Source organism: Ixodes scapularis, unplaced genomic scaffold (genome assembly GCF_016920785.2).
Source record: "Ixodes scapularis isolate PalLabHiFi unplaced genomic scaffold, ASM1692078v2 PGA_scaffold3__209_contigs__length_174095766, whole genome shotgun sequence".
NCBI classification, from domain to species: domain Eukaryota; kingdom Metazoa; phylum Arthropoda; class Arachnida; order Ixodida; family Ixodidae; genus Ixodes; species Ixodes scapularis.
In genome coordinates, this window is record NW_024609868.1 from 170571656 (window position 1) to 170599568 (window position 27913).

General features: G+C 41.2%; 3 protein-coding genes across 3 annotated transcripts in view; 1 reads left to right on the top strand and 2 right to left on the bottom strand.

Annotated features, from left to right (window-relative positions):
- The window catches only part of LOC121837154, a 174513-nt gene extending 166022 nt beyond the window's left edge, over positions 1 to 8491 (top strand). The window contains exon 5 of the mRNA XM_042292664.1: positions 8215 to 8491. Coding sequence (XP_042148598.1) covers positions 8215 to 8277 — 63 coding nt within the window. The 3' untranslated portion in view covers positions 8278 to 8491. The remainder of the gene's footprint in view (positions 1 to 8214) is intronic.
- A 2648-nt stretch (positions 8492 to 11139) lies between these two features.
- On the bottom strand, positions 11140 to 16666 carry LOC121837364 (nose resistant to fluoxetine protein 6-like). The gene is made up of 3 exons (XM_042292972.1): positions 16651 to 16666; positions 14776 to 14918; positions 11140 to 11436 (listed from the first exon to the last, which is right to left on the bottom strand). Exons 1-3 carry the CDS (start codon positions 16664 to 16666, stop codon positions 11176 to 11178), a joined length of 420 nt encoding a protein of 139 aa, XP_042148906.1. The 3' UTR covers positions 11140 to 11175.
- A 2083-nt stretch (positions 16667 to 18749) lies between these two features.
- Positions 18750 to 27195, bottom strand: LOC121837365 (O-acyltransferase like protein-like). Its single transcript, XM_042292973.1, has 3 exons — positions 27086 to 27195; positions 22791 to 22911; positions 18750 to 18989 (listed from the first exon to the last, which is right to left on the bottom strand). The coding sequence occupies exons 1-3, from the start codon at positions 27193 to 27195 to the stop codon at positions 18750 to 18752; spliced, it is 471 nt and encodes a 156-aa protein (XP_042148907.1).
- Positions 27196 to 27913: the final 718 nt, after the last annotated feature.

The window sequence follows — 27913 nt, forward strand, 5'->3', positions numbered from 1 at the left end:
AACAATGGAAATACTCTTTGGCAGATTCACAACCATATATCCTGGTGTCCTTTCTCCAAGAAGCGAGGTTTTGATACAATTTCGTTGCTCGGCCGCTATTTTTTGTAGTGGCGCGAAAAAAGAAGAGAGAGAGGGAGAAAGCAACGGTTTTCGCAGGCTGATCGTTTTTGTTTTATTTTTTTTTATTTTTTTTTTGCAATTGCGATATTTTGTAGTGTTTAGGTATGTCTTCGTGGTGTAAACAATTTTACGCGCTTCCCACAAATATTTCATCATCAACGACAGTTTTAAAGTATTACGCACTGCCTCGGGTGCTTTGACCTTACGCACTAGAGCGTCACAGGAGCGAGTATTTCCGCAAAATAAATACGAGGACCTATTTCTCCCTTTGAATCGACCACTTTGTGGCGTCACTACGAACACACATTCACCATGAACTTGTAACAAATAATGATTGATGATGAAATTGATTGGGTCCCAACAGAAGAGCCACATTATTTAGGTTGCAAATAAACAGGGCGTCGTTGATGTGATGTGTTTACTTCCACGTTCGAATGTGTTGAGAATGAGTAGCCGAAAAGCGCAGTCTGCAGGCTGCTTCCCGGAGTTGCCTGATATTTCCCCAACTCGGGAAAGGGGGGAGAAAGGGGTGGATGTTGTTTGAAGGTGATAATATTTATTCTCACTCAGGAGAGTCGCCGGTCGTTAAAAGGTCGACTCGCTGATAACGGGAAAGCCTGTGGGGCCCCATCTATAGTAACCATGAGTAAAAGGTGGTATACACCTATGTCACTGAGAAATTATGATCGTGCAAACGATGGGGCGTTGTGGATACAGGTGAAGCAAAGACCTATCTTACGATTGTGCCGTCCTCATTAGAAGCAAAAATTACGGTTTGCTTCTTCAACCCCTCCTGACGCCAATCTTTCCAATTTTGAATAAATCCGGGACAGCGTTGATCGCGCAAGCCCGCGCCAATATTTAAAGGTCTTTATCAAGTTATAAAACAGTCATCAAGCAGACGTAAGGAGGAATAAATACGCAAAAGAGTCCAAAATGGGATGAACAACCTATGAGAGGAGATGTGTTTCAAACAGTAATGAAGAGATTAGGGAAAGCCACTTGATTTATAAGTTTCGGAAATAAATGTATTATCGACGACCTGAACCCTTTATTGCGCAAGCCAATCCGTGTGCAGACGCGAGCTGGTTCCAGCAGCCGCGCGATGCCAGAAAGCGGCTGCTGGAACGAACCCAGCATACCACGACCCCTCGATCTCCACCGACCGAGCGGCCTCGGACCTGCAGCTCATGGGAAAAAGAGTTCGGTCGCGCTGGCTTCCTCAATCCTGCGGATTGCGCGTGCCCGCGTCAACGAGGGAAGACACCTGGACGTCTCAAGGTCGTTGTGGCGCTCGCAGCTAGCCGTTCGTTTCGCGCTTTTTGAGGATTATTCCTACAGAAAAAGCCGACACAAAAGAAGCCCCCGATGTCACGTGACTTTCGGGAGAGGGTGAAAAGAGGAGGGCGCGAGGGGCATTTTCCTACCTTGCGGAAAATGGTTTCGTTGGTCGGTCTTTAAGCTATGCAGTCTCTTCTGCTCCAACACTTTGCACAGTTCATCACACAGCCACTTGTGTCAAGGGCGAGCTTGAACTTGAGAGAAAAACATATCGCTGGACTACCAACTATGGTTTAATACTTCTTTCTCGTCATGTGCTTCAGCTATCTGCTACTTTTTGTTACTCATCCAGAGAGCTATAGATACAATTTAGTTTGAAACGACCCGCATTTCAGCCGGACGTAAAACATTCCAAACACTATTGATTTTCATGTCGAGTTTGATGGAAGGCACACTGACACTCTGCTTTGTTTCCTTCAATGGCCATTGTTTTAAATGTTTTCGCATTTTTCTTGCATACAGGCTTTTGTTTCTTGCAAGAATGGTGATGCTGCTGAACACAACACTGCATTTACAGGCGCGGCAATGACCTGCTGTTGTTCCCTTGGCAGGTGCTGCATGCTTTCTTGTCCTATCATTTACGCACCTGCCAGTTTGACCGATGTGACATTTGCCACGTGATAAGGAAATGTGAAAACAACTCCTGTGTCACACATATTGTGTCTTGTAAGAAATGTTGCACGTTTTCTTCTGATTGAGGTCGCAATTTAACTTGTCTTCTCAGGGTACACTGTGTAGCGGGCGAAAAAGTCGTTTGATTTGTGAAAGAGGTCTGGCACATGTATATAAGGCGATGGTTGTTCAATAATTTTCAAGCTGTGCTGTCCGTTTCTTATTGTTCCTACGCCCCAGGGTTACTAAGGATGTCGATCACCAGCTCGCCAGTGTTTTATACCTTTCTTCATAGAATACGCCTTGTTTGGAGCAGAGCACACAACCTTATTGCCCTGCCTCGCAGCTACTTCCTTTTAGTTTATGGGTTATGCCAAGAATGTAGGGTACTACAATTTTTTGCTTAGGTCTTTTCTCCTCTCTTTCATATTTGTGTGAGCTGATCTGTGTTAGTTAGTGGCAGATGTTTTTAGATGCACATACCAGGAAACCAATCGGATACCCAGAATCACGTTGGCAGGAAAATTACTTTTTAAAACTTTGCCCGTTTTTCTGGTGACAATATATCTTTAAGGCCGTTACAAGAGCAATGTAGGAAACACTGCGTTTTATAATTTTGGAATGTCCAGATGCAAACCAAAGAAATATTTTTCACAACCTTGGTTCATACTTCCAACATTCGTTTATATCGTTAAATTCCAGTGTGAGGTCGAGGAACATGATGGACCTCTTCACAGGTATTTCATGTGCTGTGTTTAGAGTCGGACGGTACTGCCCCTGGATATGTATTGAGTGCATCGGGTGATATTGATAGCCTTTTCATTTTATGAGTAGAAGGCATGAAATGCGTGGGGATAATGACAGAGAGGGCTTGCGGGTCCAAACCGACAAAGGTACCTGGCTTTCCCCTGTAAAGAGCCGAGAAATACTTTAGGCCATCTGTAGACCTGTAAAGACCTATTAGTGTTGATTAAGCCAGTGATATTGCCATTTTGGGTATTGTTTTATTTCCACTGTGGTTTTAAGCAACCCGTTATTACCTTGTCTGTCATGACTATACATCTTTCAGGTGTGCCTTTTTATGCTAGTATTGGGATTTGTGTCAGCATCTCTCAAGACATTTCAGGTTTCTCTCTCTCCTTTACTTTTTGTCAAGGTGCCTATTTAAGCACTTTTTGGGAAATAAAAATTTCAGCTGTATTTGAAACCTTTCGGTGTATGTGTCCTTTTTTACGCAGAGTATCGGGCTTATGCCATGTTGCACAGGTAGTTTATTTATAAGGTGCTTTATTTTTAGAGTGCAAAACCGTAACTTGAAAAAGTAAAATAATATGAAAACTAGTGTTGCAATGAAAAAGTAAAATAATCTAAAAACATGTGTTGCAATGAAAAAGTAAAATAATATGAAAACTAGTGTTGCAATGAAAAAGTAAAATAATCTAAAAACATGTGTTGCAATGAAAAAGTAAAATAATATGAAAACATGTGTTGCAAGATTTCATACTTGAAAGTCAAAATGAAGACTGACTAGCTTCGCACAACGTAAATACTAGGGCATTCATAAATCACGTCTTATGTCGGACATTGATTTCTTATTTGAACACTTTTTGCAGCACACTACCTCTAGGTTGTATTTCGTAACATGTATATTAATAAACACGAACGCCTGCCATATTCCGGACAAGATTAAATGCAGCCAGACAATAATTACTTTAAACGACCTATTTTTCGCGGGCTCAATATTTCGCGATTTAGGTCAAAGCTGAAGTTTTGGAATAATTTGCGGGTTCTAATTATCGGGGCGCGGTGGGATCTCGATATAGATTTCAATGTGTTCACATTTTACCGGAATTGTTCGCAGGATCTATTTTTCGCTAATTGTAGGCGATTCGTGAAAACTAGGACCTCGCAAAAATCAAGTCGTTTACAGCATATACAAAAAAGACGTGGCGAAGTTTGCTACTGAGGTATACCAGACAAGATGAAAGTAGTTGCTGTTGTAAGTTGACTACGCTGTAGGTCTCAAAAAGGTGAGCGCGCAGGCGAGCTCGTGAAAAGTGGACATACCTTGACCTGAGACAAGGAAGGAAAAGAAAAGCGCGTCTCCGAACACACAGCTGTTTTTGGAGACGCTGTTTGTTGACCCCTCCTCTTACGAATCTTGTTTATTCTCTCTCTCAGGGTAAGTCATATCAACCGAATGCTCCTTGGGTTCAACAGAGCAAGCAGGCGTCTTTGTCCAGGTCGTCTGCTTGCTTCCGCGCCTTCATTACGCGCCGGGACCGCAAAACGCTGGTAACAGGAGCTCTTTATGTGCGGCCATCAACCGCGCGATTCTAGCTTGCTCTGACATGTTCCTTTAAAGAAAGCGCGCATCCCGCATTTCATGTATTATTCAAACAACTTTCTCTCCAATTAACTCTTAAATGTATTGCAAAAGGACACAAGAAAGCGGTTTGTTTTAACAACGCCCAATAGGTTTTCATTGTTTTTCAATACTTTTACCTGAACTAGAACAGATGCGACGGCCAGCGACGCACAGGATTGGTTGCCGTTCCTTAACTAAACTCAGAAACTGCTCCCCGCGTCGTAGTAAATCTTACCGCTTATTCCGCGCGTACGGACGCCTCGGGGAATGCGTAGCTCCCTCCGCTCGTCGCGGGTTGGCTACGAACGTTGCTGAAACGGGTGACAGGCGTGAAGTTTGCGATGACGTAACGGCGTCAAAGAGAACAGAGCCGCGACGTGAGTGTTGATAGGACACGTTCCTCCTTTCCATTGCGTCACTTCCATGCACCTTTTCTCAAATGTCAAACCTAGCTATCCTTAATCATCTTGCACACCGGCTACGTCCGGCTGCGTGTGTATGAGTTCGGCTTTGGTGTTGGCGTTGATTGACAGTCTGCAGTTCGCGTGTGCTTGTCTACGTGCCTTTGCCGTCTGGTCACTGTAGTTACTGCTTTCTTGCGGCTTTGTTCGACGACTGAAGCGCAAAAATGCCTAATTGCTGGAGCAACTACACTGTTTTGCGCGTGGTTGTAGAACAGGATACGCTCGCGTGAAGGACGCGCCAATGGTCTCTTTGTTCGGTGTGTCCAAAAACGAGAAGCAACAAAAACTGTGGGATAAGAACTTGCATCGAGCGGACTAGACGTTGAATAAGACCTCTGCTGTGCGCGAATTACATTTTCAACTACGGTGCATCATTCGAGATTACGTGCACGTTAATAACGGTGAAAAGGTACGTGTTCAGCGTGGGAAACCAGTGCAATAAAATGTTGGTTGGAGCTAGTTGCTTTATATCGATCAAAAAGTTAAAAGGCGCGAACAATACAGGACGAAAAAAGACACGCGCACGGACAGGCGCCAACTTCCAACTGATGTATTTAAACACGACCCATCGTAAACAGTTGATCCCAATCGCCTAAGCACATGCAACTGATAAAAGTTCTTATTGCTCATTACACACAGCCCTCAAGAAACACAATTTCTTTGTTTAGTTGACAAAGAGATGGCATGCTTACTCATCTGTCAGCCGCTTTGTGTATACAGAAAGCTTCGATTAATTTTCTTTCCATCTTCTCATTTCCTTTCTTATTAAACCTTGTTTGCTCTAACAATGTTTCGCACCCGCATCGTTTGCAGTACTCCGCAAGATGACCACCCGAATTATTGCGTACGGCAAGCTTGTGTTCGCGCGCTCTTTCATTAAAGCATCGGCCGGTCTGACCCACGTAAACTTGGCTGCAACTAAAGGGAATCTCATAAACCACCTTAGTCACGCATTCGGTGTATGTTGTAATTAAGCTTTATATATATATATAGTAATAAACAGGATACACCGAATGCGTGACTAAGGGTTCGCAGAAGTGGGCGGAAAAGCTTCAGGGCCAGAGCCGTTTAAACTGAGAAACTTTTGCCAATGGTGGGGGGGGGGGGGGGGGGGGGGAGAGCTTGTTGCCCGTTAGAACCAGTGAATTTCGCGATTACACAAAATGACGTAACTTCTTTGTTTTGTTTATTCTTGAGAAATCGCATAGAGTTCCTATGAATCAGAGCCACAAACTGGCGGACGGAAGTAGTCAGCTCTGGTTGTCAGACTAAGCTGCTTTGGTTGCCAGGCTGTCAAAATCTCTTTAAAAAGGCTAAACTCCCTCAGTATAAATGGATCTGAGCAGGAGTAGGCCGTAGCGCCATCTCTTAATTTAGACATGAACCGCCTCAGCAAGCGGGCGCGGTGAGCGCACTAGCTCATTCTAGGTCACGGTAGTTGTATTCGCGGAGAGAAGTTTGGGTATTGCCCCCTGGTGGAATTTTTTCACAACCCAGAGTGAGGGTACTTCAACTTCCTCTGCTGGTGCGAGCACGTACAGTGCTAATTGGTGCCAAGCTTCTGTGAAATATGGAAATTCAAACATAACCGCTTGGGTTGCACGTGCAGCACCCAGGGTGAGGTAAAGAAGTGAGGAAAACAGCAGCGCCCCTCGCGAGCTTCTCACCGCAAATACTAAGTGTGAAACGGATTATAGACGATTTAAAGCGCGGAATCTGGACGCCGCCATGTCTCTGCTCTAGCTGGCAAGTGCGTGCATTTACGGGCTTGCAAATGCTACGTTCAAGCGTACGCTGCACATGCGTGTGCGTGTTGGCGCCAGTGGAGCACCCAGTCATGCAGGATGGCTCAACATAGAGCCACTAAATGAGCTATACTAGAGTATCGGCACTCTGTTCCCCGACATTGTTGTGGGCGCCGTCATCTTGGTACTTGTGCAAAGCTGACGCATACTTATCATCTAAACAGTGTCATACTTATCATCTAAACAGTAATGCCCTCGCTTCACTGTCTGTTTACAAATGTCTTGGTGTTCATATAACTTGTAACCTTTCTTGCAAGATTCATACTGAATACGTAATTAACAGTGCTAACCGTATGTTAGGATACTTAAAAAAAAATTTCTTTCGCACTCCGTCTTCATTAAAGCTAACCATGTACAAAACCCTAATCTGTCCAAAATTACAATATGCTGCTGCTGTGTAACACCCCGCCTATTGATCTTATTGAATCCATTCAAAACCGCTCAGCTCGTTTTATATTGACAAACGATCATCGCACTGCCAGTGTTACTACCTTGAAAAATACTTTAGGTCTGCCGTTGCTAAGTCACTGCCGAAAAATCTCTCGTTTGTCTCTTTTTCATAAAATATTTCATCAAAATGCTACCCTTCGTCATAAACTAATTACTCGCATTAGTCGTAGCCATAAGGTTGGTATTCCAACTTTTAAAACTTCATTATTTCAATATTCTTTTATGCCACAAACATCTATAGACTGGAACCACCTTCCCGCCTCGATTGCTAACATCACTGACATTGTTATGATTAAAAATGCTATTACTAATATGTCCACTTTATAGTTAATACTTTACAGCTCTCTCCCCTCTTCAATGTACTTAACTTGAGGGTATTTGAAATAAATTAATAAAATAAATAAATAAACTGTCGATTTTTATGATTCAGAAATGCGGCTTCCTGAGCATTAAATTTGGTGTTATAAGGCTTATGTAATATTGCTTTTTTTCGCTGTCGCGGACTGTATAAACGTCTGTGGAGGACGAAAAAGCGTTTCCTGTGATTTGAGATATAGCTTCAGATAACTGGCCACTATGATTTTAAGCCACAAGATCGGTAAGTGTTGTTACTCTGGAGCGTAGCTTTTTTAGTGGCACTATACCCTGTTTCAACTTATGTCGTACCACAGCGAAGGCTAGAAGCGCGAGCTCTTATAAGGGTTGTTAGCCGCCTTTAATGCACAAGAGCTTGAGCCGCCGAGATGTGCACTAGGCCTAAGCGCTTGTAGCCTTTTCTGCGGTGCATCATAAGGTGAAACGGAGTATAGTTCAACACATGCTGGTTGCACAACTCTAGTTTGCTAGTTTGTATATCTCAGTGCCGTAAAGAAAAGGACTAAAACTCTACTAATTAGAGTAGTTTTACCAGATCTGTTTTTGTGTAGTACTGTGTTTGGAATTTTGCTCGCTTGCTATTTCTTGAGGACACATTTGCATACAGTGCAAATAACACTTGTGTTCTATTCATTATAACATCAGTATGAGAGGTCGAATATCATGCTTCTACTTTCAGCCGCCATCAAGGATGAAGTGCAAAGTGTCGACGTCGTTGACATTAAGAAAGCTGATTGTCTAGTGTCGCGGACCGGGAGGGTGGCAGTCGGAACCTAGGCACCAGCCCACTTAGGCAAGCCCAAGGTCCAAATGGGACAAGTGCAAGGCAAGCGGGGCTGACACAAGGTCAAGAGGGACAAACGCAAAACCAAGTGGGGCAGGGTCGAAGCCCTGTGTCAAGTGTCGAAGAGTAAAGATTCTGCCTGCCTGCCTTCTGAATTTCTAAATAATAAAAACGTAAAAATATGAAAGCGTGTTCTATATATGGAGCTAAATTAACTGCAACTGTTATTGGTGGCAGCATGGTAAAAACAATTACCCAATATTGGTTACTATGAGGCAAAGGTGGATGCCTGATATTTCTAAGAGAATGATCAATAGAGGACAATATTGGCGAGGTTCATGCTGCCAGTATGGGCTGGAAGGAAGGAACCAGTATAGGGCAATATTGGGGAATGTCGTGTAGCCAGTATTGGCTAGTGAAAGTGTACTAATATATAGTGCAATATTGGGGAAACGGGTGTAGCTAACATTGGCCAGATAATGTGAACCGACATTGGTTAATATTGGTGAAATTCGCGTAGCCAATATTTGCTAGGAAATGTATACCAATGGTAGTCAACATTGGGGAAGTTCGTGTAGCCAATATTGGCACGAAAACATGCAATAATAGTTGTTAATAGTGGGGCAATTAGTGTAGCCAATATTTGTAAGAAAATCTGCACCAATATTGGTTAGTATGGGGAAAGTTTTTGTAGAAATTATGGACTCGAAAATGTGCACTAATATTGGTCAATATTTGGCCCACAGCAAAGGCCAATATGGGCACCCAATATCGCACCAATATAACGCCGCGTTGCACTTTCGCATATTATCCAAGATTATTGACATTATTGAGCAACATCGAACCATTATAGGAGAACTATTGGTGTGTAGCCTTGGCAGATTCTGCATTTTTCCACGACATTCTATAACACTTCATGGCATAAGAGATAAAATTAGTTCAGTATTCACTAATGTAAATAAATAAACATTCCCTGTGAAATGATTTTTTATTTATATTCACAAAGGCACATTTCCGCGATGATGGCACATGGCATGAAAGTTTCTTATGGCTCAGAAAAAACTTCCGAGAATCTGCGGTCAGACACAGATACAATCATTCAGAGATTACAACAGCAGGAAATTCACAAGGCGAAAACAAAAAAAATGAAAAAAAAACATTGTCCTTTTTTTGTATAACAAACGCTTGCGAAATGCCTGTTAGTCTCAAACACATAATTTAAAAAAATTCATCCTTTTCCAAAAATGCTTATAATATAAGACCTTGACTCAGATGTTCTTTTTTGTGTTTTTTTGTTTTTTTGTGCAGATATGAACAAACCTTGATGTGATTATCAAAAGAGTGCAATACATCGACATAGAAATGAAATGAAATTAAATCTTTATTTCCAGAAATTTACTCTGGCGGACCTCCAGACAAAAAGCTACCATTGGTAACTTGACTCATTATACGTCCTGCGCTCTATTATTTACAAACCAAAGTTTGATCATTTCTTTAAAACCCAGGGGCTCTTAAGATAAATCAAGCATGAACATGACTAATACTATGTATTACTAGATATTCTACCTTTCTTATGTGAAATATATCGGCCTGGAACAGTTTATGAGAACTCAAGTCTCAGTGTTTCCCTGTCGTGACTGCATTTACAAATATTTACACCATGTTTCGTTTGCGCGAATGAAGTGGTTTATAAGTCCGTTTTAGGATATTTTTGGGTGATAAATGTTGTGCACTTTGCGAATTGGTTGTGAAAACAGTTACTGGATAATTATTATTGAAGTGACAAACATTTTAATGTAGTGATTGAATTTAGACATTTTGTAGATTTTAAAAATATAAATTATACTATTCTAGTGTCATATATCTAAAATTCGCCGCTTTATGATAATAAATATGGTTGTGAAATTAGTTTTCACAACCATTTATTTTATCGAAAAAAAAACAGATTAATACGCCGGTACAAGATAAGAATCTTGAATACTCCGAAATTATATTGCCATAGCTCCTTTGGATACGTTTAATATGAGATAGACACATATTTTTTTTTCATGTTCGTCTTATCGTACCGGATGTCCGACTCGATCATGTATTTATCGCCATCGATCAGCATTAAGAAACGCGCAACAAGAAGTAATACCCTTAAAGGGCTACTCCACCGATTTTTTCATTGTCTCCGATTTGCTTGAAATTTTGCTAAACTAACCAACAAACATCGCGAAAATAGTATCCCAAATATTAGGTCAAAATATTGTTTTTTCGCGAAGTTATTGAATTTACAGTTTTGGTCCTCCCCGTGTTTTTCAAGCCCGAAGTCTCTACTGGCAACAATGAAAAAGTGACGTCACTGGAAGGCAGGGGTTCACTCTTTGGGCTGTAGATTTCGTTTTAAACTGATTGGAAGCAGTTTCATGGTGTCAAATGAATGCTTGGGAAGCTAGCTGCAGTACCAGCGCTCCAGCACGGAACAAATGATTGGCATATTCTATTTTTTGGCTGCTTGCTCGACTGGCAAGCCTGCCTGCCACTGACGTCACGGCCCTGAAAAGCGCGCGAATATTTGAATGTTGGTTTTTGCATCATTTTCATTTGCCGATTTCGCAATAACTATTATGAATTTCGTGATTCTAAATAGCATACCGGAGAGAGTAAAGGCCGGGGAGTCAGAAAATATAGTTAGTTGAGGTAGCTCAAAAAATCGGTGGAGTACCCCTTTAATGATACAGACTCTGAAATGAAATTAAGCGAGTGTAATTATGTATGCGTTCACCAAACGCAACGCGTCTATGGTACGATGCTTTCAAGAATATAATGGCACGCGATTGTAATTGAAAAACTCCCTGCTAGAGCATCGTCCAGCTATAAATGGCAATAGTAATCTTTAATATCGCCATTAAATTCTGGAGAGTTTGCCTGTGATATTTTCAGTCCTGGGCTTTTCTTTCCATTTCCGTATTGTTCGGCGCCATTATTTGCAAGTTTGTTTTCTTGCTTCGTCCTTCTCAGCCGCTCTGGCATAAAGGTCATCTTTTCAATATTGCCGGTGGGGCATTCGCATAGCACAAAGACAAAATAGCTGAGGAACGCGCTCCAGATAAAAATTGAAATCGTCTTCGAGATCTGAAATAGAAGAAGAAACGAGATGATTAGAGCACTTAATAAAGGGACGTCATAATCAACACAATATTTCCTAGTTTATACATTACAATGCAAACCAGTTGCTGAGGTTCAGATTAGTTGAAACTCAATTTATTTCAGCAATTACGAGACTTTGCAAAAGGATGCTGTGTTTGTATAAAGCGGATTTCGGTGATACCGAAATGAAGACGAGCCGCGACGCCAAATCAGGGTTCCGAGGTGCGCATATTCTCACATTCATTAAGTGATATGGTCTGTATTCGCCTAAGATGCACGTTTGCACCTCCGATGCTGCGCGTTGAATAATCAACAAAATCGATTTTATTTCTTTGTGTTCTTTCTGCAAGTGTCAGCTAATTTTCTTGCTTGATCTTGCTTGTATCTTGTAACATGAGCAATACCTAGACAATGAAAAATAATCATTCTGATATTGAGAATAGCAGCACAAGTTTCGCACAGACTTTAGTTTTTCGTTAAGTTTCTGAGTGATAAATTGGCTGACGTTCTGAGGCTCTCGCGGATTCTGAGGCTCTCGCTATTCACGTTCGTAAAGGGATACTGAACCGAAATTTGGATTTCGCGAAATAAGGCCGCAGAAGTGTTGAACGGGACGCTACGAACACCAAGACATCGCTCGATATCGATATCTCAAACGGAAGGCCGTACTTTTAGAGAGAAAAAAAAAGTGCGCGATCAAGCGAGCGATATGGCGTCATTGTCTCCCCCCAAACATCTGTGAAGGAGGGCAAGGAGCCTCCCTTCTCTCCTCCTCGCTTCGGCTCACCGCCTTGACGGGACGAAGCGAGCAGGAGAGGGAATTAGAATCGTGACGGCACTTGTCTCGTCGGCCCCATTTCAATCGCCGCACTTCTTTTCCAAAAATACGGCGATTTGTAAGAGATATCGCTGCATGAGTGATGTTTTGGGGTTTTACAGCTTCCCGCCTATTCGTCCAGCCTTGTTTCGTGAGCTTGAAATTTCGGTTCAGTATCCCTTTATGTGAACCATATTCTACGATCGTGTGCTTTTTGCGAAACCTGGGAAGCATGTTTCAGTGTGTGAGAGAATCATTCTGTATACATAAAGGGTATTATTTTCATTGAAACATGTCTATAAAAAAATTAACAAAAAATACACTAATGTGGTTTGTGCACGCGAGTTATATGGACAGGGAGAAATAATATAAGGGGGGATATTGGCCATGATTATTCAGAAAATAGCTAAAGTTTTATATATATATATATATATATATATATATATATATATTTTTTTTTTTTTTTCTTCTCAGTTTTATACTTACGCCTTCGGCCTCCCGCCACCATGCCCGTTATATCTATATATATATATATATATATATATATATATATATATATATATATTGTGAAACCAAGCATATGGTTTGAATTATAAAATTCCTAAGCGTCATTTAAAGCCCCTGAAGTAGTCCAGTTCGGAGAGATTTGGCGCACGTGCGGTGCAAGAGGGCAAGTTAAAGTTTTAAAGGGCAACTCCCCTCAATTCTGAAGATTTTGCGAGAATGAGTAATTTCGCATTAAAAAGCCATAGTAAAAGACACTACGTCGTTTACTTCGCGAAAAATGTAATTTATATATTTAAGTCTAATTTCAAACACGGGCGAAATTCGAAACCGAAACTTCGGCGCCGTCCGGCAACATTGGCCTCGGGCCGCCAAGAACATGGCGATCACGGGGTACGAGATGTCACGTGATCCTCTACGCAACGACGGGCCAGATTGGGGCGGGCGTGTGCGAGGCGCAAGTGTCGTCTACACCGCAATTTCGCCAAGTTTTGTTGTCTACGACATTCGACGATGTCTGCACAACTGCGGCATAAGTCTGCGCACGTCGTGTCCGTAGCGTGGACGCAACTCCGAGAGAAAATATTCACAAACGGTGAGACGACGTCAGCGGTAACGGCGAGACCACGGCGGGGCGGCCGGACGGCTCCCAAGAAGCGCGCTGCGCAGGCGCCTTACGCCAATCACGTGGGCACCGCTGAGCGCCGAGAGGAGACGTTCCTGACGTCATCCGTTACGCTTGCCCGGAGTAGTAAAACAAGCAGAAGAGGGCAATGGTGATGACGTTTAGTTCAATGTTGGCTACGCCCATGCCGTAGCCTTGACTGCGCTGTTGGTTGCGCCTGAATTCGCCCGCTCGAGTCAGCCGATTTCGGCAACCTGGTGAGTTGCAAAGTTTGCCAGACCGTTTAAGAAACATTTAGACAGAACTGCGTCGTAATATTTGACGTGTGGTCTTCCTAGGCGATACTGAAGAAGACTGCATTGTTGTTTGTTTTGTTTTCAAAAACAAAAATGAAGCGGAGTTGCCCTTTAAGTGCTGGAAAGCACGTGATCCGAAACGCGCACTTCAGATCTGTCTGAAAGTGTCTTATTTAGTGGTTTGTGTCCCGTTTACCAAGTTTCCAATTGGAACATGTACAGACCGCATTAGTGTACCTTTCAGGACATGTTTGAATATATCTGTCCGACTTAATATCAAACACCCTGTATGTAAATGCAATAAATGTTTGGAAAACATCGGTCACCTCATTCGACTCATATATTATGCCCTCTGTTTTATTTTATTATTCCCATTCAATCCTTATTGGCGGTGTGAAACGTAAATAAAACAAATATCCGTAGGTCCTGTTTCTCGAATAAACTTCCTTTAAAATTATTTCAACCGTGCGTCACACAAGAAGCAAGCGTTTTATTCACCCAATATTGATATATTCTATTTTCCCTTAACGTATTTATAAAAAGCCTATCAATGTCTAAGTAAAACTTTGAATTCATCTACAACACTAATAATTAGCTATACGCTTAAGTTGGGATATGTGCGGAGATACCCCCTGATATTTCAGTGGTGCGGGTTATACGGAAATTTGTGCATTTTCCGACAGCTATGAGAATTTTAAGCTGTTTCCTAAACCAGTCCACATTCAACGCCCCTAATAATTTACATATATATATATATATATATATATATATATATATATATATATATATAGGGGGGGGGGGGTTAGGTCGTACAATAAACATATCGCAGAATATCATATAACAAATATTCCGCATCTAATATTATATATATAAGTTCTGAAAGGGTTATTCAACAAACCGCGCATGAAGTTCTGCATTCTCTTCAAATGGGCATTTGATATTTATTGGAAAAACTATTTTATGTATTCATATATAAAGTGTATTTCATAGGCGTGCTTGCTTAATTTGTGTATCTGCTTCAAGACCTGGTGTGCCAAAGACTCTGACAACTCAATTCTTGAAACAGGAATTCCGTCACTTACCACACTGTAGAATGAGTAGAAGATGCGCTCTCTGGCCACGTAGTATGACGTAACAAAGTACGGCATATGCAGGATATAGATTCCGAACGAGAGTCTACTCAACGGAACGAAGGCGCCCCAAGAGAGGAAACTTCCGAGGAAGCCTGAAAATGGGACGTCGAGTTAAGAAAACATGTCTTCCTAATGTTTTGCTAATGAAAATTGAGAAAGCAAAAACACAAATAAACACTTTGCGTTGAAGACGCCATAGAACTCTGAAGGAGACACTACTCCAGAGAAACGCGTATCTTAGTCCAAGTTTCCCGATCCTAGGGCCCCAACTTGTGTGAAGTAAGGCTTTGGTGCTGGCCATCAGTTATGACCAAATTACTTTTAAGCATGAAATGCTTTTTAACGGTACCCCCCTATCCCAAAATATTTGTCTGTTCATTTTCCGCTATATTTGGCGGTGAAAGTGCGTCACGAGTCTTCGCGCAAAGTTTAAGCCTTGGGGAAATTGACGGCACGTGACCTTTACGTCAACTCATCTTCCCCGTGAAATCTTGCGTTAAAATACACGTCTCGTGGCCAAAACACCAATTAAGTCTCCTCGCTAAACTTAGCGGGAAATCGGCATCACGTTACCTGTACACCAATTACCTGTATACACGCTACATTTAGTGGGAAAATTCACGTCTCGTTACCTAGACGCCAACCCAGTTTCCCCGCTAATTTTAGCGGGGAAATCAATGTCGCCGGACCTGGCGTCACGAGACTTATGCAAGGCTTCTGTTTCCCCGCTAAATGTAGCGTGTAAATATACGACACGTGACACACACTTTCATCACCGATTCCCTATAATGCATGTCGTGCATTATAGCAGTTTAAAGGTAGAAGTATCTGCCAATATATTTTCTATGTAGCTAATAAATAGCCATCTGCCTTCTTTCTGATTCGCCATAATAGTTTGTAAGGGTCTGACATGACCAAAAGATGACACCTCGTATCATAAATTTAGCGATGAAGCCTACAGTTCTAACATTTGCAAGGGAATTGAGGCCCAGAGTGCCAGATGACAGCCGAACTACCCGGAAGTGAAGTCTAATGTGTGCCCTTGATTGAGCATTTACGCCCAAAAGAAATCAACATTTTAGCTAAATGATAAAAAAAATTAATATTTGGTAACACCTCGGTTTTTTAAACTTTGAAAAGTCTAAATTGTCTCGTAAAATCGTGTCATGACCTATCGAACCGTGTTACTTGGACATAGTCCCAGAAGGACATGAAAGTCAATGAGAACAATAATTTATTTAATGGAATAAATATTATGTTTTCTGCCATAATTGACTCATAAATATGTAATTTTGTCTTAGTTTGATTGCGAGAGGGGTGTAAATTGATGTGCTGACTTGATCATTTAAATACTAGTAAGCCGTTGATTTCTTAGTTCACTTCCCGATAAACTGTTATCCCCGCTCAATACATAAATTAATAATACATTCTTGAATAGCACAGCACGGTTGATAATAAATATAAATTTTTTTTATGCAAATCGTACAGCTGCTGAGCATTATTCAAAATGTTAAAGCATGTTACACAATACGGATTCTTAGGCGAATTGCTACTCAGACTTGGAGAACATGATAGTGTTTCACGACAGGGACTAAGAGTAGGAACGAGACAGCACAATGCGCTAACTTCAAATGTTTAATCGTCAGAAAACCAAGGGTATAAATACTCTGCATCATCGCGGCACTCATCATCGCGCCATTTGAAGTTAGCGCATTGCGTTGTCTCGTTCCTACTCATCGTCCCTGTTGTGAAGCGCTATTTTGTTCCCCAAGTTACAGAAAGACAACGATAAATAAAGAAACATTCGATCCAGCTTAACCTTACCTGTTATACAACGCATTTTCTGCGTTTCATCATTGTGTAAAACTGTGCCTCGACACTTACGTTGTGTACGTATACAGGGTGTCTAATTTTAATTAGAACAGATTTTTAAAAATATAGAAGATGAGAGTGGGTCGAGTTCTCATTTCACCATGAATTTAGCAGTTTCGGGGTATATTAGACAAGGGAATTCTCGTCACGGTAAGTTGACAAATTAATTCAAATATTCTAATGAAAACTTTAATTATTGGTTCTAGGGTTCATCTTAAAATTGCAGTACTGACAACAATTACTCTTAGAAGCCAGACGAATTTAAAGGGGCGATGCAACAATGTTTGTACTTTGCGCAAATACCGCTTAGAACGGATCCCTGACGTTAATGACCTATGAAACACGCGTTCGTTTTTCACCCCATGCAATAGAAGCCCCAGAAAAAAAAATAAAGATAAACGAGCACCGTTCACCCCCTCAACTCACAGCCAGAACAAACGGCCACGTTATCTGGAGTCGCTTATATGCCGCCAATCATGATCATAGCCATGCGCTAGGGTTGGCAAAGCACAAGACACGCGCTGAGTTTCAGACATTGTTATAGCTCGGCTATTGTCGTCGTTGCAGCGATTGGACAAGGGCCAGTACCCGAACGCTTCTCGAGCTAGTAATTATTACGAGCCCAAATCGAGTGCCCACGCAATTATCGGGTCCAATCTATGAACCGCGTTCAAATATCGTCATTGGGGTGTACTGAGATTCGCACGTTATGTCATCAAGTTTCGCAAAGGATAGATTGAATGAAAATTATCGTTTTTGTCCTTGAAATGACACCGCAACCATGGAGTTTCTTGGACAGTGGCGTTGCGTGCGAGTTTTCTTGAGTCCCACTAGTGCCAGTAAGCTTGTGTAAATTGAAAAACATTCCAATTGAATATCGTTGCACCACTCCTTTAGAAAATTTTTGAAAAGGGACTTGTATATTTTTTTTAGATATGATCAATGAAATATCGCGTTTTTTCGCGCAATTTAAAATTGCGCTTAGAAGAAAAAAAGCACGTTAAACTCTGCCTGCAATAAAGGTTGTAAGGGTGACGTAGTCGTTTAGGTCACGTCGTCACCCGGTGTCGTCGGCGCATGCAGCAAGGACACGCAGTAGATATGGTGACGATATGATCAAAACGACAGCGCCACTTCTAAGGGTCATTGTGGACAGGGCTTGCGACACTCTTTTTTATTCGCCGTAATGTTTAAATTGGGTGAAAAAACGCAAATATATGTTCGAGTGCTAAAAATTTTACGCTGAGTAATTTGGTGTAAACGTGCGTTATATATTTTTCAAGCATAGATGAGATGCAGTTCAAGCATTCTTGTATTTAGTCGCTCTTGACGACCTTCTTGAGTTAAGGCAACGTCATACATCTCATGATGAGTAACCTAAATATTCCAAATACTCCACGCGTAATGCAGGGAGAAGTTTTCTTGTCTTTTAAATGTGAGGGCAATCTTGTGGACCGGGTCACATATGCTCATCAGCGCTGAGATAGCTCCAGTATGAAGGCTACCGCTGCTCTTAATTATCACTGCATTCTGGGTTGGATCATAGGCAGGAAAGTTTGGATCATATGCAGCTGAACGTTGATACAGCACTGGTATATAGCATGATGCGCTGTGCTTATAGCACTAGCTTATCTCTACGTTGTAACGGTTTTGCAGTTCATTATGCTGCTCTGTTGCCATATGTTTTCAAAACTGCTGCAGTTTCTCTATTCAGTCGGCAGAAAATATTGTCACAGTATGGAGAAAGAGTAGAGCGCACCTTTCTGAAATAGCGCTAGCCCCACCAAGGGCGAACAATGCAATTGAGCCTCTCCGCAGTTTTATTTTTCGGCATTATCGGCTGCTTTTCGAGATAATGAGACACAGTAGTGTAAAGTACACCTGGCCACCGCATTCAATTCTGTCAAAAAGTGTGTGGCCAGAACCAAGGTTGAATGTGAACAATCGCTGCGGTAAAATCCAATTGGATACGGCCGCCGTGTTTGTATTCGCCGATAAGAAGTGGGGCCTCCTTGTGTTTTTCAGGTTGTGCCAGACCTCTCTTTGATGTCCTATAATTCCGCTGTCAAGAACACCTGGATGGTCGAAATTGTTACCTTACCTCCTCTGCCGGTTGCGCAGGCAAACGTTAGCCATGCCAAGAATGCGGCCCACATGAGACGATCAAAGAAAGCGAAGGCAATGTTCTCTGTGGCGCCAGTCTTGATGGTTCCAGGGTTCCAGTGGTGCCGGAGGAGAATGCAGGCCGCTCCGCAAAAGAGGCTGATGAACCACAGCAGCGTTTGCATAACCTACGTGGAAATCAGATAGTAGACGGTGCTCATGTAAATTAAAGAGAAACTGAAGTGGTTTGGTATGCGACGAAAAACATTTAAAGCGTCTGGATTTAGCCTCCAGAATCACAAACGGAGAAATAATTTTTAAATTTGGTGCACGGAGGATGCAGAAATCAATTTTCAAAATACCGCCGAAGCCCCTTCTTCCCGGGGCGTGACATCATATTACGTGTTTTCGAAATCTACACTCTCACGAATTTTTAGTGCCTATCGAACAATGCACGCTCCCTCTTGCTATTTCCATAAACGTCAGAAAGGGACGCAACGACTGCTGTCAGCTCAGGAGAACACACCTGCAAAACTTGAAATTGCGTACGCTGCCCACACAAGGAAGAGTCGCTTCGCGACCCAAAGATCCTAGTATGACATCACGACTGATCAGAAGTTTTTCGTGTTTTCGCGCGTTTAGCTACATCGCACAATTTTGTCCGAGTTAGAGGTGAATTCTGGCGTATTTTTATCCCATGAATCTGGTAATGTTCACGGGATGCGCATGCAGCATCGGCGCATGCAGCAAGGACACGCAGTAGATATGGTGACGATATGATCAAAACGACAGCGCCACTTCTAAGGGTCATTGTGGACAGAATTAGAATTCACGTCTCTATCGTTTTTTTTTATTGACCTCTAACAGGGTTCTGCGAAATGCACAAACGGCAGATCCGCTGGCGCTTTGTTAAGGTGCAGAGCAACCTATGATTTTTTTAAGTTTTAGCCTTATAAAACTAAGGTGTCTTAGGAGAACATCGACTGCAATAATAAGGTTTTCAGAAGCTTTGTTCGTTGATAGTTACTGGTAGTGAAGGGATCGTAAAATCGAATGCAATTTAAACACCATTATTCCATTGCAGAATGATTGCGCGATATGTAGTTTTGAAATCCTTTTTATAACAAAGTAGGGACAATGAACGCTTCCGAACTGAACTCCCAAACTAATAAAAATGACGTTCGCCACAACTTCAGGTTTGATAACAAAGAGAATCTCTTGGAAAGATTAGCGCATTTAGTTCACCCGCATACAAACAAAAGTCATTTCTGGGAGAGCTGCTGGCAACGAAGAAGACACGACCAGTGGAAATATTTACACATGCTTCATCATACCGACAAAGTTCGGAAAGCAAGAATGCGCTGAGTGCAAACCACACACACTGCGTGTGGTACGCGCTAAGCCCGTCTTGCTCTCATCAGCCTAACTCGCAAACCAGACACAAAAGTTGGAGCTCGAAACATTCGGTGCTCCATGGTCTTTGTCAGCGTGATCGTGCATCTGTGAATCCGGGCACTTTTTTTAACGATATGTGACGTACATTTTCCTCGTCCGGACAGCTGCACTCCGCACTGCTGTTTCTCTCGCAGCTGCTCTTTCCGCATTTGCCCTCCGAACACCAAAGGCGCTTAGCTCAGTGGATATAATATCCGGCGACCAGTCACTTGACCCGCGGGTTCGATTTTCCTTTGGCTGTCAATTTTATGTTCGTTTCAAATGTGCCATAGGAGCTTATGTACTTAGTTTGTATGATTCAAAATATGTGTAACGCACGAAAGTAGCGGATGATCGTCAAAGATGAAAGAAACTATGGTTTTTTGTTTGTTCTTTTCACAAAATTTCACTGAGCAAGACACATTCGTCATTAGGAGCGTAAAATTATTTTACCTCAAACACTAGGTCTGTGGCATTACGCTCTGGAGGAAGACTTACGTGTTCTCAAATTGGTAAGGGTCACGTCGCCCACTTTATTTTATGGCCAGAAAGTCACTCGATCCTTTATTCGGACGCTCTCACTTCAGGCGACTTAACTCTATCTACGAGTGTTTAGTGCGAAAGTGTACCCTTCACAAGTTTTGAGTGTAGTACATGCAACGTTAGAATGTCCAATTTACCAATGACTACGTAAAGATCACAGTGTTTTTTTTTTTTTTTTTTTTGCTACGACAACTGTTACTTAGACACCATAATGTCCAACACTTGTTAGAACTGGCACAGAAACAGTGAAGGGAAAATAAAAAATCTTAAGTATTGTAGCGGTAGCTAGCGGGGACGATGCTGCGCTTGAACGGCGCCAAGCTCACGGGACAGGCACGAGCTAAGGACACGAGGTGCCTGGACCACGAGCTGCACGGACTCTGGGATTCGGCGAAGGGCCCCTCGATAAGCTAGTCAAAAGGATACTGCAAATATGGTACATAAATATGTAGACTGTGATGTACCGAGCCTCCACTCCTACAGTACCTATATATTTTTGCATTACCTACTTTTTATGTATTGCTAGATATTTCGCAAAACTAAATAGGGTTCAAGTCAGTCTACATTTTAGTGACCGGATGTTGAGACTTGGAGTCAAATTGGTAATATAATATTTGCTTATATTGAAGTGTTTTTATAACATTTTAAAGAATGTGAATTTTTTTGAGAATAAACAAAAATAATTCGATTTCTTTTTTTTATTTAATTTTGAGTTTGGAATTTAAAAGGATAAATCTGTTAAAATCTTGTCAGGTGAGATAATTTAAAACAAATGCTTTGGACACTTTATTTTATGAGATATCATAATATTAGGGCTGGGAGCCGATTAGAAATTTTAATCCGATTGATCCCTACTTTTTAATCGATTAAGTATTTGATTAATCGCTTTCGATCATTTACATACATACTGTTTTTAAAAAGTAAAAGTTATTTTTTTTTCTTATGTGAAAAATACGTTATAAACGGCGCAATATACAATTTGGATTAAAAATCAACCTGGAAGTGTAGTTGAGGTCAGTTCAAAGAAACTCACAGTCACAGATTATTACTTGAGACGCACGGGGCAGAGAGGTTCATTGATAATTTTTTAACAATCGAGAATTTCTTTGGTTGTTCCCATTCGTCTGGCTGCGCTAAACGGAGCCTCGCACGGCGTTGGCGTGGCTGGGACCCGTGCAACCTTCCGCACTTGTCTGGAGTTACTTCATATATCGCCCCTACAGTTGACTTTAGGATAAAAGCTCACCTAAAATGTGCCCTTCATTCAGGTGTACTCGTCAACATCAGCCTGGTGAAAGCGCTTACTTTTTTACATTATTCTGGTTGGTTAAGATATTACCGATTAGCCGGATAAAAAGAATAATCGCGATCAAAGCATTAATTGATTAATTGGTAGGTTAATCGATCAATTGCCCAGCCCTAATAGTAATGCATCCTTTCAGACTTTAGTAGTTAACTCTTTTGTAATATCTGTATATTCACCAATAGTAGATAAAGTGCGGATTCATCTACTTTAGCTGCCTTATTCTTCACTTCTACGAAAAATATGTTTTATTTGAGCTAATCCCAGTTTGGGTGCATTTATTTGTTTCAACCATTTTAACTCAAATATATTAAAAAATATCTTAATAAAGATATTAAAAAAATTAACCAGAAAAGCCACACGCTACCTTGTGAGATTTGTCGTGTCAAATTATAAACATATAACATTGTCGAAAGTATATAATAGAAGTTTCATTTGAATATTTATATGACTCGTTGTAATTTTAACATTATCATGCTATGTTTAATTCCATAACAAATGTAAACTACAATTTAGGTATATCGTACGAGTTACCTTTACGAAACCCATATAAAATACTCATGATTAATTCCAATATATGTCAATATAATGCAACACTGTTTAAATCATAATTTAAAAGCTGATTGCTTTTTAAAGGACGCTTGATTTTTATGCAAACAGACGGCTGGACAAAAATGTTCAAATGGGCAGATTTGTGAAAATCCCTTACCTTAGATATCTTGGTGCCCTTATATTTATTAATAAACTGAGATGTTGCGCATCCAATAAAAAAACATGCTCCATGATTCCAGGGCGTCATATACACGTAGTTGAACGTATCTGCGAGAATTCTGAAAACAAATAAAAGCACTATTATACAAACAGTATCTGTGAAACAACCGTCAAACAGCCACATGAAATATGAATCCTCTTTATAAAATCTCTCCACCGTTGTTGACATGTCAACTTTCGGACCTAAAGTATGAAGGGCAAAAGCCTAATTTCTGAGACTTTAACAACCATGATATTTTGGAACATTCTATGTGCTTGGAGGGTACATGACACTACATGAAGTCGACTCCCTGGATTTTCCGCAAATTTTACAAACATTGCACCTTGAATCAAAATAACACTCCTGAACACGTCATTAACATATTTTTCGAAGATAATATTTTTAAAGAAAAATGGGGTGAAATAAATAAATAAATATTTTATTGTTTCTTTTCAACACAGTACATTAACCGGCCCGCGAAAGCATAAATGTGCTTCTCTGCGGGACCTGGCGTCCAACAGGTTTCTTACATAGTTATAACAAAGCATGCATTACTTGCATGCAACTGAACAAAACCAAATAAATAGAATTATACCTGACAAGAGAACAAGCGAAAAACTTGGTCCTTTTCAGTCACCTATCGACTGACAGCACTATTTTCTCAGGTCTTGTTTTAGTCTTTTTAGAGAATCCAGGTTATGAAGCTCTTCTGGTAACTTATAAAAATAAAAAATAGCCCGAAGTCAAAATACTCTCATCCCTTAAATTTACCTGCCCTATTAACAACACTCAGAAGGAGCACCTCAAGAGCCAACGAATTTGTCACTGGGGTTTCGACTTATGCCAAAGATGCCATGCTAGATCTTGGAGTCGTTGTCGAAGTCGTTTGTGCATTCTTTTGAATAGAAAAAGTGTTTATGCGCTCCTATTCATGAACACCCAAAGCTCAACTCTACCCATTGACCGCCACACTTGACTGTTACACGTAGGCTGAAGTTATAGAAAGCATATATACACATAAAGGCCATTATTAATAATCACGAATGTAATACTCCTGCATGCGATTAAACTTGAAACCATATAATTCACAGCGAGACACTATCGACTAAGGTGAGCAGAACAGAAACATGGGGGCAACTAATATTTGACTTAAAAAATCAGAACTACACCATTATCTGTTGCGAGTTAAGAAACACAAAACAAGCTCCTCCGGCGAAACCTCTCGTGTCATCGTGAAAACGCGCCGAGCTACTCTTTTCTTTTTTGTTATACCAAGTCATGTGACCTGTTTCATCAGTACATACTTATGGTTGTACCAATAATCGGGGGATTCTTGGTCACTCCCGAGAGTCTCTCTGGTTGTCTGACTAATTCCCCCACCCTTTCAACTTTAACAGAGCGATCGCCGGATAGGAGGCGAGTTCCTCCTCGTCTCGTCATTCCATCTTTCCGGCGTTCGCTATGGTAAAGAAGAGCGAGTTCAGCGTTCGCAGAAAGAGATTGTCCTGCTTTTATTAATCTGCAATAGGGTATAGCCTGATAACGTTGACAAAGACCGAGAAAAGAATGTGTCGAGCTATACATGCGCATGAAGTGTGCGCGTTATGCATGCTGCCTGTGTGTGATGGGGACGAATCTGGTGAGCCCGGGGCTGGCGCAACCACACACTTCGTCTGTACGTTTGCTCAAAACATTTTGGGTTCCCGGTTTCTGACAGCATGATCGAGCTACTTTAAATATTTGTTTGGTTCGTTCGGTTAAAGCTATTTCCGTTGAGTGGTCGGAGTTTTGGAGTTGTGCTGTAGGATGAAGGAGAGGCAGAACAAAGCCTTTGTACAGTTTTTCCAATGGCAGATCTGCGCGAGTTCGGCGGGTGTGAGTACTAGGCTCAAAACACATGTGGTCGACACTTCTCCGCCCAACTGAAAGCTTAATGCTCTGTTTTAAAACAATAATATGCATGCGTGGAGGGAAGGGGACTTGTCTTTTTCAACGCAGAGTGAGAAAAGCGGAAAAAAGAAAAATAACCTGCCATGCTAATGTTTATGAAATTTCAAGTCTGGAATGTAGTGTAGGTTCAAACCGTCTTCTGCCAATATCAACAGCGGAGTAGGGTTAGACAAATGCTTTCTTTTTCAACTACTTAACACCAGGGTTGCAGAAAGGCAACGTAGACATCAAGTACGGATTGCGCTTAGCGGAGGCAGTGCAAACTGCTACGACGAGTATAAGAAATGTTAAGCCGACGATAACAAAGTCGTTTGCACTGCAGTAGGCTAATTTGTTTTCACAACTTTAAGCGCGCCAGACGGGTTTTATGCTGACGGACTGTAAAAACAGTTGTTGGGTTTTCCGTCAGAGCCGACGCCTTCAGAACAGAAACAAAAGGAACAGCAAGTTCACTAATTACTTGCAATTCACAACTTCCGCTCGCTGTCGATCCTCACTTGACTCCGTTAAACAAGCCGAATTGTAGACCGGACATATTACGAATTTTATAAGCATGTGTGCGACGTAAGCGAGCGGCCCGCATATTGCATGCCACAACAGACCTAGGCTCCTGTGACGTAATTTCTTGCAACTTTATGACCACATTTAACTTTTTCAGTATAGCAAGGTAAATATACCAGTCAAACACGCAGCATATATGAACAGCAGCACCATACAGAATATTGTTCTTCCTTTTGTCATAGGATTCCTTGAAATTTAATTTATCTGAAACAAACATCGTGCATCTCAACCGTTTATAGTGAAATGCAGTTATCGTTTCTTAAGTGAAATAAAGGGTAATTTGCATTAGAGTATAAGGTAAGGTGGGTAAAATGAGACGCAGGGAAAAATGCAAGTGTTTGCGTTTAGCGCCATTCATCTCCTGGACAAGCAGCAGGAGTAGGTTCAAACTTCAATGAGAGGTTCCGTGATTTCGACACTTTGCACGTGTAAAACAACAGCTCACGGCAAAAGTTTTTCGAAAAAAACAAATGAGGTTGACGTTTTTTTGCACCCCGCCAAAAAGGCACGAAATTCAGCGCGAGGTTTTGATTCAAAACGTGCACCACGGTTTGCACCCACTATTCAGCCAAATTAGGCTTTAATTTTATTGGTATGCTTCAATGGCTTTATCCGAACAAAAGTTAAGCAATCTGTAGTTAAGTTTTTAATAAAAAAAATTATCTAAGTAAGAGGATACGCGCGGTATAAAAGGCGGCAATCCGTCATTCTAGGACGCGCATGTCAATAACGAACGAGTCTCCTGGTTCCTCCTGGGCGATTTTTTTTTTTCTGACGGTATTTAGGATGGTCCGAACGTATTAAAGAAAAAAAACAAGTGCTTTTTAGCGCGAAAGTGAAATGAACAAAGCTCTTGAAAGTGACTAGCAACAGCTTCACTCCCTTAGCACTGCAGCCACACTTTCTGGCGTACCAAAGGATGCGCTTCGAAGCCGAGCCAAACGACTCAGTGAATGTGAGGAGCAGCGGCTCCACAAAAAAACAGCTGAGCTAGAGAGGTGCGTCTTTTTCCCCCCGACGTTTGAAGTTTAAAAAAAAATTCTTGTGTACCTAACGTAGGAAAAAGAGAGCAAGCAGGTCGGAGAGCAGCAATGTTTATTCGTCACTTCCCCACAAGGCAAAGCTGATGTTGGTGAAAGCAACCAAAAACCGGCGTTCCACTGCCCATCCCTAACGCCCTCCAAAAAAAAAAAGAAAAACTATGCAACCGAAGAAAGAGATTATGAGTGATCTTCCGAACATGTGCGCGGTGTCCAAACGTTCTGTAGACCGTGCGATGCACACCATAAGAGATTGTTAGTGCCTGGTATGCAAAGAACTTGGGAGCTAAGCAGCACTACATTGTCTCATTTTGCCCCACAGATCGGTGCGAAATTAGGCGTTGTGTGACTTTCGCATATTGTAGTTTTGCTTAAGGCTTCGCTTGTCCCAGATAAGTAATATTTACTATGCCTAAAGTCAAGACACCTAAGAATACCCCCTGCTGTTTTCTTTTTCTTAATTTTAAAGGAGAAATTAAACTTACCAATAAAGTAAAAATTGTGTTTCACTTATTTTGCCCCACCTTACCATAGTCACCAGACAATATCATTTTCACTTTCTGTCTTCACCTGCTGCATGCAACATGATACGACATAATATAAAAATCCTGCACATTAAGTTGCGCCTGGCAAGCATTTAATAGTCTTTTATTAATCATTATGCAATAGATACTAGTTTAGAGCATAATGTTTTATACTTACGATATTTTGTCCACAATCGGAGGAATCACTGGAAGGTAGTTTTCACTAGACATCTGCCACGCAGAAACGCAGCTACAGACGAGGGACAGGATAATGAAGGCGACGTTCATCAAAAACCATTTGCTGCAACGAAATAAACAGGCGCCTTTGAGAATGTGGTGCCAACCGATCACCACTAAGAAGCGACAATAAAATATACAATTCACAATTGGTTAGTTTTATATCCATTCGAACCAAAATGCGTCCCTTTATATTACCACATGTGTGAAATGTTAAACATAACTAAAATATACTCTCACTTCGTACACCTGTGATCATCAACATAATTCAGAAATTTGAGGGATGTGATTTATTTGTGTCCAGAGAATGATATGCCCTAGAATTTCAATATGCATTACACAAACTGAACCTCTAAGTAAAGACTTTTGTTCACAGGCATTAAATTCAATATACTATTTACATTCCTTGAAGTGCTTGCTTTTGGCACTATTATACAGACCCTTGTGTTTTCTGTAGGGAAGCACCAAATTCTACAATCCATTTTTAACTAATTCACTTCCACTGGAATTTTAAAAAAAAACACTTTTATCACCTAATCGAGCCTGATGTTCTCTTTTTTTTTATTTTTAACATCCGTGTTTTTATCATAATAGAATGAGCTCCGAAATGTTTCTCACTTGCATCGGATTGAAGGAAGTCCTGCATGTCACAACGAAAATAATTGAAACATGTGTAACCTTTTCATTGCCGATAAAACAATCTAAAATTACCATTCCAAGATATTGAGCAAGCCAAGTCATCACGTAAAAAACGAAAGTTTATCAAAAC